The sequence below is a fragment of the Anabas testudineus genome, chromosome 2 (genome assembly GCF_900324465.2).
Source record: "Anabas testudineus chromosome 2, fAnaTes1.2, whole genome shotgun sequence".
NCBI lineage: Eukaryota > Metazoa > Chordata > Actinopteri > Anabantiformes > Anabantidae > Anabas > Anabas testudineus.
The window spans coordinates 34,003,053-34,014,925 of NC_046611.1; the positions used below are offsets into that span (position 1 = coordinate 34,003,053).

General features: G+C 39.0%; 1 protein-coding gene across 3 annotated transcripts; it reads right to left on the reverse strand.

Moving 5' to 3' along the window:
- Positions 1-1,668: 1,668 nt before the first annotated feature.
- On the reverse strand, positions 1,669-11,776 carry LOC113163759 (copine-3). Of its 3 annotated transcripts, XM_026362685.1 has the most exons (17): positions 11,592-11,776; positions 10,948-11,096; positions 10,342-10,521; positions 9,794-9,868; positions 9,621-9,692; positions 9,425-9,505; positions 8,502-8,591; positions 6,613-6,711; positions 6,370-6,456; positions 5,689-5,748; positions 5,447-5,580; positions 5,126-5,180; positions 4,961-5,012; positions 4,719-4,852; positions 3,133-3,369; positions 2,762-2,874; positions 2,028-2,160 (listed from the first exon to the last, which is right to left on the reverse strand). In XM_026362685.1, the coding sequence occupies exons 2-16, from the start codon at positions 11,077-11,079 to the stop codon at positions 2,764-2,766; spliced, it is 1,599 nt and encodes a 532-aa protein (XP_026218470.1). In that variant the 5' UTR covers positions 11,080-11,096; positions 11,592-11,776; the 3' UTR covers positions 2,028-2,160; positions 2,762-2,763. The 3 variants fall into 3 exon arrangements, with proteins under 3 accessions (XP_026218468.1, XP_026218469.1, XP_026218470.1); XM_026362683.1 differs by lacking the exon at positions 2,762-2,874 and having other exon boundaries at positions 1,669-2,160; positions 11,592-11,775; XM_026362684.2 differs by lacking the exons at positions 2,762-2,874; positions 11,592-11,776 and adding an exon at positions 11,325-11,516 and having other exon boundaries at positions 1,669-2,160.
- Positions 11,777-11,873: the final 97 nt, after the last annotated feature.

Here is an 11,873-nt window from a genome sequence, read left to right on the forward strand (position 1 = left end):
TGTTTGCTGTAAGTAATGAGGATATAGGTGACTGTAATGTTGTAAGCCAGGTTAATTGTGTTGAATCCTTTCAGATTTTAAGCTACGAATTGATTTTACTATTATTACTTTGTCAACAATCACAGGTAATTTCTAGTTTTGTTACATTGGCATCGATCTTCTTAAATGATTTGGTCAAAAATGGATCAGAAGCAGCAGTTTGTGGCTTTGCAGTAAATTTTTTTCTTTCACATTGGTTTGCTAGAATCCAATGTCATCAAGTCAAGATTTTCTTATACTTACTTGAACTAATGGAAATTCTAGTACCAAAGGTCTTCGGAGTGACTGTTGAAAATAAAGTATATCTTATACAGATGCTGACCCCAAGTACAACAGACAGCTTTTGTAGAAGTACAGTACACAGTGTGGGGGTCAAATGCTTAAATGTATATTTAAAGCTTAAAAGTTCACTCTGAAATGAATAAGTGGTATTTTATTCATAGGCTTGATGCATGTATAACATCAATGTATAACATGGTTTTAAGCCATGTTATACATTTCTGTTCAGAATTAAGCAACTGCTATGTAACATGATACAGATAATCAGGTACATCGTATAGATTACATTGTTTAATCATATAAAAAACTAATAATGAAAACAGACATTTGCAGCAAACATGCACATATATCAGAAAACAGTACTGCTCCAAGTTCTATATTAGATCCTAACTCATAATGTAGCTTTATCTCCTTCAAATAGCCAATGGTGTCATCTATATGCTACAATAGTGGCACATAATTATTAAATATATTTCATAGAAGGTGGCACAGTAGAAACTATCATCCAGTTGTTCTAACAATATAGCTCTGGCTTTACAACCCAGAGTTTGGAATTTCACTGAGGAAGACACTGCAGTAGCATGTATGCTGCCCGTCCAAAATAAAAGTCACACTAACATTTTGTTGGACCACCTTTAGCTTTGATTACGGCACTCACTGGCTGTGGCATTGTTTCGATAAGCTTCTGCAATGTCACAACATTTATTAGTGTCCAGAGTTGCATTAAGTTTTTGCCAAGATCTTGTATTGATGATGGGAGAGTCAGCCCACTGTGCAGTCTTCTCCAGCACATCCCAAAGAGGGAAGAAATAAATCCATTGATGGAATAACCTGGTCCTTCGGTATATTCAGGTAGTCAGCTGACCTCATTCTTTGGACACAGAATGCTGCTGAACCTAGACCTGAACAACTGCAGCAAACCCAGATCATGACACATGGCTTGTACAGTAGTCACTCGACATGATGGCTGCATCACTTCACCCACCTCTCTTCTTACCCTGATGCTCCATCACTCTGGAGTAAATCTGAACTCATCAGAACACATGACCTTCTTCCATTAGATAGTTCTTAACCCAGTTTTAGTAGTTTCATCAGTCACCATAGATGTTTTCTTTGCTCGATTAAGGCCAATAATTTGACCCTTCTCAAACAGATTAACATCTTTTCTACGACCACAGGATGTGTCTTCAGACATGGTTGTTTAAGAAATGAGAAGCTACTCACTGCATCAGTTGGAGCTAAATAACTTGTTGGCAGCTGAAAAATAATCATCCATGCAGTAATTATCTAATAGGAGGCTCTTACCTATTTGCTTAGTTAAATCCAGATGGTGAATTTTTTTGGACGAGCAGTATACATCAACACACATTAAAAGGAAATATATACTGTGTGTCAACAGCACCTACTAAGCTTCTCTATATGTACAAAATGATGCTACTAGTACTAGTGCAGCTATATCTGAGAATGTAAACATACATAGGAGGTCCACACACCTGTACTACTGTATATTAATTAAATCAAACCAGGGCCCAATATATTTATTAATGCCATGATGAATCCATAATCTGTGCTGCAACAAGCATGATCTGTTTTGGCACTTAAAAAGTTTGGTCAACAGCACAGAGTGTATGATGTAAGATGTAAATGTGCGATTGGTCAGTTGTCTTTAAATAATGTGGTATTTCATTAGACAAGTGTAAAGACAAGCTTCGACTAAGAAGAGACTGTCATAGCAGATGCAGGGTTGGAATTGGGTGGAGCCAGCTTCATGGTGTTGAGAAACTCAACCAGCTGACCTGGGATTTCTGCCAGCACACTCTTCGACAGGGCTTCTCGGGGGGCCTGAAGTGGAAAAGGAGGGTGTTAAAAAATAAGTACAAAACAGTGACAGAAAAATAAAAATACTGTTATACTGATGTTGGTGCTGCAAAATATTATTGATCTGAATTATATGAAAGAAGCAGGAATGAAAAGTGAATAAGGCGACATGCAGATGTAGACTAGCGGAAAACTCCCCCCTTTTCTGTGTCTGATATGTGGTTTGAATAATGGCTAACCGTGGTGTACTGTGAAGTCTACTTAAACACTCATCTCACACAGTGAGACAAGTTGTCTGCTTTTGCCTACACACCATTAGAAGTTGGAATACCCCAATAAAACCTGCAAGCGTCTTCTAGTCATATTGAGAGGAGTTTTCCTTAAACATCTACAACAGTTGAACAGCCACCAGTGCTCCAGGTCCTCATTACAACAATGTATTCTACATGTCTCAGACTTAACACCGATGATTAATCTTAAGCATATGGAAAAACTGGAAGGAGAACAAAGTAGAAATGATTAGGAAAGCAATAACCGATGCACCGATTCAGTAAGGCAGTTCATTCATATGGGCCAAACAATGACTAGGATAGTAGTGGGGGATATGTCAAAAATATCTGGGTACCCCTATGATGGGCTGGGGTCATGGGGAGGCTTCAGTTTGAACAAATTGAAGAAGTAGGCCACTTGTTGAGGTAACTCAGCCAATACACTTTGGGCAAGAGCCTGTCTGGGTGCCTGAAAAAGAGATAAATACACAAGGCACAAGCTAAGTGAGATCTAATGTGAGGGGCGGGGAATCCCTGGGTTTGGATGTATAGAATGGGGTTTTGATGGGGAGGCTGCTTTACATTTCCATTTGTAATTTCCAACCCAGTTAAAACAAAATGATGCTTAGAGAAGGCATGCATGCTGTTTTTTATAGCAATTAGCAAACGGCTCCCCATTTCACACAAAGCAAAGAGTTAAAAAAAGGGTGAAAACAATGTTACTTACATTTTGGAACTGCCTGAATGGCACAAACTGGACGATGTCCCTCAAGGCAGCCTCGCCTGTCTGAGAACGCAGCCGCCCGTCGTCTCCATCCAGGAACTCCATTGCACTGAAGTCTGCCCCTCCCACCCCGACAATGATGACAGACATGGGCAGACGAGAGGCGTTGACAATGGCATTACGAGTCTCATCCATGTCTGTGATCACGCCGTCAGTGATGATGAGCAGGACAAAGTATTGCTTCAAGAAGGTGACAACATAGGAAAAACTGTTATCATGATGCAATTTGAGTGATCCGCACAACATTCCCCATTTAATCCCAGTGTAAAGTGCCCATTTTTTGCAAAATCCATTCATTTTGGTAGATTTATATGACTCTGGTGCATGTAGACACGTGGACAGTGATGACTTGGATGTATAGATGAACACAGAAGTCTCTTCTTCTGGATTTATTCAGTAAACTCAGTGCTCCTCACATGAGTTTTTTCAGCATGAAATGTACATGCACATTTTGGGGGGACTTCAGGGAACTGTTTTTTAAACAACAAGATCAGATGAAATAATAAATGTCAAGTTCTAATGTTTTGGCTTAATATGGTATTGCAGCTGATTTTCTACAGTATATGGCAAACATAATGCTAGATTAATATTTTGTTCACCATATTACATCATACAACATGTCAGTAATTAATTGTAAAGGAAAGTAGGAAACTTGTCTGTGTCCTCTTGTCTGTTAATGTCTGCACAGTTTCATGCTCTGTGTAACAACTACTGTGGCTGGAATATTCTCTACTCTAAGATCTCAGTGATTGTTGTTCCCTTCACCTCCTCACATATTCATGAAGCGCTTTAGTTTAGGAAGTTGGTTTTGGAGCATCTAACTTAATACAGCCTGAACCATTACCTTTGTATTTCTGTCACAGGACAGCTGCTAACATGCCACTGACACATGTACAATTGACATTTGGGGTGGCTGTGTCTCAGTTGTCTGCCAATCATAGGATTGGTGGCTCGATTCCCGGCTGCCACGTCACATGCCAAAGTGTCCTTGGGCAAGATACTGAACCCCAAGTTGCCCCCGGTGAGTCAGGTCAGCTGCATAGCAGCTCTGCCATCGGTGTGTGAGTGTGAGTGTGTGTGTGCTTCTGTGTGCGAATGGGTGAATGAGACGCAGTGTAAAGCGCTTTGAGTACCAGCTAGGTAGAAAAGCGCTATATAAGTGCAGACCATTTACATTCTCTAATATTTGGACTCCTCTAACACAACAGCTGTTAAATTTGTTTTTTCTTTGCTACTTCCTGAGACAGCTCTTTTTGACAGGTTTGTGCCATTAGAGTTCCAGTCCAGTCAATCTGACATTAAACACCTATGCTACACAACAACTGAAACACGTGGATGATAACTTGTGAAGCTTCAAATGCCACTGCTGCTTCATAAGCAAGATGCTATTGAAAGGTGCAGACAACCATCCTTTGACATGCCTGGTGAACTACTTTATCTGTACCTGACAGAAGGTACGTTCATGCAGGCTTGTAAGTAAGGTCTCAGTGGTTATATTTTTGGTAATGGCTGAAGAGACAAATACTCACTGATGCAGTCGTCTGCTGGAGGGCTTGCTTTGCAAAACAGGCCACATGGTTGATAATAGGGGAGAAGTTGGTGGGACCGTAGAGTTTGACCTGGGGCAGGCATGCCCTGTAAGCCTGCACCACACCTTCAACACCTACACACACATGCGCACACAGGATCAAACATGCATCAAGACACTGTAATACTATTTTATAAACACTGTTGATAATACTATCTTTTTCACAATGACTTGTGAACAAACCTGCACAGAATGGATTTGACGGGTTGAAATTGAGAGGAAACTCGTGCGAAACCTGTAACACAGCACCATCAGATGTCATTAGCTGTGCACAACCACACCTTACATCTCATCTTTTCAATGATCTTATATTTTTTGTCTCATGCAAGCTTTACAGGCAAGCTTTACCTGCCATGTGGGAGGGATCTGGGCTCCAAAGCCAAAAGCGGGAAACATTTTGTCGCTACACAGGAAAGGCAAACAGCAGTAATTCATGAGTAACAGATTTGGATCTAAATACAAGGTGATCTATGCTGTCAATATGTCAATACTTCAATCTATTTTTTTTTATATATACAGTGGCAAGAAAAACCTTGGTTCACATACTTTTTCTTGACACACACACACACACACACACACACACGCACACACACACACACACACACACACACACACACACACACACACACACACACACACACACACACACGCACACACACACACACACACCTGTCGTAGTCCTGGATGACATTGCCCACAGACCAGATAGCAGACAAGTACTCATTAACACCCTGAGGACTTATGTAATGCAGAGACTGAGGAGACTTTGGATCCCCATTAGAGCCTGTGAAGTCAATAGCCACCTGCAGACATTCAGGGAATTAACAACAAATGCAGTTACTGTTAGATTTACTAATGACCCAAGAACATCAATAAATAAGAATATGAATACTGAAGAAGACAAAACCTACTGTGAAATTGATCTGACAGCCTCCCATAATATAATCCAGAAATGTATACTCCTTCACCACCTAAGAGACAAAAGATTAGCTTTCCCAATCGTAGTCAAATCTGTGATGTGTCTTCACATGCATTATACATTTCAGGCCATAGTTGCTAAAAACAGTTTTTTTGTGTAGTACAGAATTACAGATTACAGTTTGGTACCGGAGACATACCGGAGAAACTGTTTCAAGTTATTTTTTAGTTTTATATTGTTGTTATTATATTAACATTATAATATCTTAGGCAGCGAGGACAGCATGGCTCATTGATTTACTGGACTGCTAATTCAAGGTTGTGCTCCGGAAGTAAGTTTTAGCCTTATACAATACAATAGCCTTGTATACACTTTGAGATTTATTTTTAAATCATCAAAATGTAGCTTGGTGGATAGCAACACATTTTTTTGCAGTGTGACAAATTCACAACACAAATGTATTACCACTTTACTTTACTCAGGTACAGAACCAGTCGAAAGGTTGGGCACACACATAATTGCTAATACATACAACTAGACTTGACATGTCTAGTTGCCCAACCTTGACTTGTTTAAGTCCTTAAGTGTAGTTTTCATTTGCAGGTTTACTCACACAAGTGTATGAGTGTACACATTTACCAAAAGAAATAAGGCGCACACAGTGTTACTATACCTGGCATAGCTTCACGCTCACAATACCAGAATTTTTGTAGCCCTTTTTCTTCTGTTTCTTTTTACTGTTGATACATTCAAATTCTGCCTGAAGAGCAAACAAAACAGCATAGGTGTTGGTATCAATGCCTGCAAGCCACAACAACAAGAGCTGCTCTTCATATTACTTCAAAATGATTAAAAAGTGAATTATTTAGTTATTTAACTATTAAATCTTTTAATTTATAATAGTTCAGAGACATACCGGAGAAACGTGTGATGCTTGCTGGAGGTGTGTCATTGTAGTCTCAAAGGCTCCAATAAGATCATGTGAGCCATCATTGTCATAATCATAACACTCGACCTTGAAACATGCAAAATACACAATGATGTGGTTGACATGGCATGTCAGAAAATTGTTAAATCATTCACACAGAGAGAAAAAAAAAAAACATGTTTCTTAAAGGGGCAGTTCACCAAAACTCCACGGACCCTGCTGTGAACAGTTTACATTTAATGTGTATCTTCCACCTAAAAAGTGTTGTGAAAAATGTTTACAGCATACAAATTATCAAAAGTAACAGGACATGTAAAAGATATGCTGCTGTAGCATGTCATAGCTCAGGGTGGAGATTCAGATCTCTTGAAATCTGGACAAAAACCTAAAACAATCTGCAAAGCCAGATGGCACTAGGGTTAACAGAGGAAATGTAATAATTTCAAATGTGGCTAAACTGACCCTTTAAGTTAGGTTTTAAGTTTTATAGCATAGAAGACAGAAAAAAAAAATAAACATGCAAAAGTGAAGTTTATAACGCGACTCTGTACGACTAGTGTACTAGACAGATGGTGACAGTAAAATAACTTGAAGGAGAGAAAGCGTTCTATGAGAAGATCAAGTTGAATGAAGGACATTATAAGGACTGCAGACTCGCTGAGGTGGTGTCTTGTTTTTTCCCCATCTATTCCATTCACACACATCACCCACTAAAATGATGGTAAGATGAGAAAAGACAAACACCGATGCTCTGTGTAACTCACTTGTCCTGTATGGTGGGAAACTGCTTCCTTCGTGACATGCTCGCTTCAGAGGTTAAAAAAAAAATATGTATCATAAAGCTAGTACTACATACACTGTAATTGGTTTGTATATCTTGTCTGAGAGGGAGATCCAGCATACCGTCAGGTCTATAAGTTTTTGGACAGTGACACAATCTTGCCTCTATGCTGGATCCACAATGGATCTGAAATAAAACAATCAGGATGCGTAGACTGTTTGCTCTAAGTTAAGAGATTTGTTGAAAACACTGTGTAGGAATTTAAAACCACCACATCTAATGTGGCCAAATCAACTATTCAGAACATGAACAAAAACAAAGCACACACTGAATTCAGGAACACCGACAAATCTAGGAGACAATGGAAAACAAATATGTGAGAAGAATTCTTCCCCCCATAAAACACTTTTAGAACAACTGGCCTTATCAAGACCACTGTCCAGGAGGTAGGTATTATCTGTGTCAAAGTCACAAATGAAGATAAGGCTCTGTAAAATGTCAACCATGGGTTTGCTTCATAAACAAAATTAAAAATAGTAAAACATATGTACAAGAGCCTATACCACTACTCCATCTTCTGGCCAGACAGAATGGAGGGAGTGTGGGCAAAATAAACTATTTCTCTGTGATGTGCTAAAGGGGAACACCGCAGAAACAATAGCAGCAGCAGCAGCAGCTGTAGTATAGGCCATGGAATTGCATCACCAGAGAAAAATGCAACAATTGACTGCAAGTTAGTTCAATTACTTTTAAGTCCCTAAAACTGCTTCAACAAAACCCTTAAATTAAAGCATGCAGTTTTAACTGAAAGCGCATCTTGATTGTTAAATCTCACTACAAATCATTGCAGTGACCACCTATAGTCAAAATGATGGAAATGCGTTGTTCAAGTACTTATGGATGACTGTAATTTGTCTCTTTTTAAGTCAGGCTCAAAAAGTTGCATTAGTGCATTTGATAATAATTTTTAAAAAAAAATAAAAAAAACGCCACAAAACAAACAAACAAACAAACAAATCATAGCAACTGTGCATATCAGTGGCACTTTCACTCCAGCTTTGCAAAAAGTTGACTTTAAAAAGGTTATTAAAAGTACTTTTATCGGTTTCTCCATGTCTCCTCCACATAGGGACTGCAGAGGGATTCGAAAGGGTCTCCAGCATGGATTCAAGTTGTTCTTTACCACCTGAGAACAAAATATATTAAGATACAATATTATTCAAACTCAGGATTCTTCCATCACAGTATTCATTGTGGCACTGTAAATATGTTTTCCAACCCCTGATAAGAGGCATTGCTGATTGTAAAAGGAAAACCCATCTATGGTGAGATTCATGGAGAGCGTGGGGTAATTCGGAAGCTCACATTTTACACCGACAGTGACTAACTGTTGAATCCTTGTTCAAATACAGTTTAGTGCATACGAGAGGGAACCCTTCACATGGCCTGTGCAACTTGTGATGATGTCAGTTCAAAAGTACACTCAGTGCATTTTTAACTGCACCAATTTAATATGAATAGATCCAAATACTGAGAGTCCTAGCTCAAAACTATCAGACATATGACCCAAAAAAAGTTTTTTCAATCCGACCCTTTAATATTGGGTTTCTTCCAATGCACAATACTTATATGAACCTACAGTGCATGTTCATAGATAATGTATTTGATATACTGAAATAACAGCGGTATATTGTTAATCTGGAACATCATATTCTTGAGGAGCTACTCAATCCAAACACTGCGGCCATGGTTTATAAGACAAAATTACTGACATGACCGAAAATAAATTAAGAGAGTGAGAGAGAGTGAAAATAACATAACAAATAAATAAATAAATATAAATGTCTCCCTTTTGGTCAAAGATATTTTTCTCGTGTGCCTTTTAATTTACATATCTTCTTTTCTTATTTCAAAGACCAACTAGGATACACAGGAACTGCTTTAAAACCTGCTTCCACAGTTTAAGAGATTACTTTAATGTGTTTGGGCTTTGTACATTTCATTTGCATGTGTGTGTACCTCTGTCCTGTGAGCCAGCTGCCATCCCGTTTCTGTCTGCTTGTAGAATTCCAGATAGGGGTCGGACTTACCAAAAAAATCCTGTAAATAAATACATTTTAAAAATAAATAAATACACACAGCAAGATCTAAAATCTATCAGAACATATAAAAACAAATGACAGCACTTAAGAATTCAGAATCACTTTTACTGTACCTTGTTGTCTAGTTTTCTTGCCTGCACCTCAAAATTCACCACTCTGTTATCTTTGATTTCTTCTGCAATGATCTACAGCAGAATAGAGAAGAAATCAATGACATAGGAACAAAATAAATGCAACTACACAAGACTGCAAAACATCTCTTTAGCTCTGTGTCTCTTCTACTCACTGTGATAGTCCCTTTTCCTGCAGGTTTCTTGTTCTTCAAGACAAGTGGTCGGGTAAATTTTTTACTAGACACAACCTAAAAGCATGTTTGGGGAACAAATTTAATTCAAATAATCAAACAATCTATAAGTTAATAATGCCGCTTTTCTTCTTGAGTGGATTAAAGCTTCTAGGCCAAACATAAAAACAACATATGGGATCCAATTACACTAAGGAAAAAACGACACAGCAACTGTTTATCAGGGAACATAATGCTTCACTACTGAAATGTTGAAACAAAGGAATCTTATTACACCAGGTGTCTACAACTGCTGTACCTGCCAGATCAGATTGTGATGTCTCTGTTTACTCTTTATACTTAGAGAAACTGTTAACCAAAATGCAGTGACTCAATGAAATTGTAAGAAAGGGAAAATGAACGAATGAAAGACACACAAAGTTACACACACACACACACACACACACACACACACACACACACACACACACACACACACAGGTATGGGTTTGTTGTAGTGGTAAAGGGTGTGAATAGAGGAAGCACTTCACCTGGCCCAAAGTGCACTCCAGTTCCCCCAGGAAGTCGTCATCATTCAGATCAACAGTCTTGTTGTCGATGTCATAAATCCCAAACTTCAGCTTCTGCACTATTTCAAAGTAGTAGTCGATGCTAACCTTTTTTGCAAATTTGGGGTTCAGGCAATTCTGGACTTTTTCTGTGCGCGCCACCTGTTAGGAAAGATTAGTCTGTTTTGTGAAACACCCAGATATCTGAGATATAAAACTGCTTGTGCACTGATGAAATGGAACATGCAAGTGTCACTGTTGCTTCATAGAACATACAACAAACTTCCCATTAGCCTAATGATGGCTCAACTGCTTTCTCTTCTTGCTGCTATTCTATATCTCTTGCAAGGGCAACTGCCACACCTAGTGACATGGACAATATGACTTTAAGTAGCACACTTTACTGGTTTGTCAGGGCAGAGCACCTTTCTTAGAAATGAATAATTATCTTTCAAACTGAAGTTATTATGGGTTGCTGACTGCAATAACTCTGACAAAGTCAGAAAACAACCATATTCTGCTAATACTAACAGTAACTTTGTATACTGTGTGATAGTAGATGAATCCAGGGTCAATCCCCACACTGACCTCAAACCACTGAGAGTCTGAGCTGTTCATTAACAGGACACACAGAGGGTCAGACTTGGAGCCAATGTCTTTGTCCATGAGATTCTCACAGGACACAGTCAGCTCCACCTTGGTGACACACTGGGCAGCCATGTCTGACGAGCAACAAGCTGAAAAACAGCACAGACTACTAACAACACACATTTATATAAATGCACTACTTTACTCCTGCTCAAACACAAAGTTAAACTAATCCTAAACTTAAAACTATGTCATGCAGCTAAGCCGTAAATTGTCAGCCCTGGAGTTTATTTCTGCTAATATGTGCAATTTAGCGCAGGTAAACTGGATTAAAAGCAGCATGCAACGATTTGCTTTGAGGGTTATTAAGGTTTTACCTTCACGAGTTTCCTGGACCAAACACTGCGGTGAACTAACGTTATCCAACTTCCAAATGAGGGCTAACTCTCCGCCACAAACATTAGCTAATTGTAACTAATGTAGCTGATAATCAATACAACACAATAAAGTTGACCTGGCGAACTAGCGAGTGAGTTACACGGAAAATATTAAAAAGGTCTAAAGGGTGGGGCGAATAAAAATGAAAGGACTAAGTACCACGGCTAACGTTAGCAAGCTAACAGGGCTGGTTTATTTATACCTACCGTTAAATCTTTGAGACACGTTGCAGGACCCAGGAAATATATTGCTACTGATGGTCCAAATGAGAAGTTGTCCCTGGTTGTTGCTATTTTTAAATACGACTAGTACTGTAAAGAAGTGTCTGTCTCCTATCTAGTCAGCTAACGCTACTATGACCGACGCCCACCAATCTTAGACAAATACACCAAGAACATGACGTAATCCACGTCAGCCCAGCAACACACTGTTTCCCTGTCTCTGATATTTCAACATGAACACAGACAAGAAAAGAAGTTTCCACAATT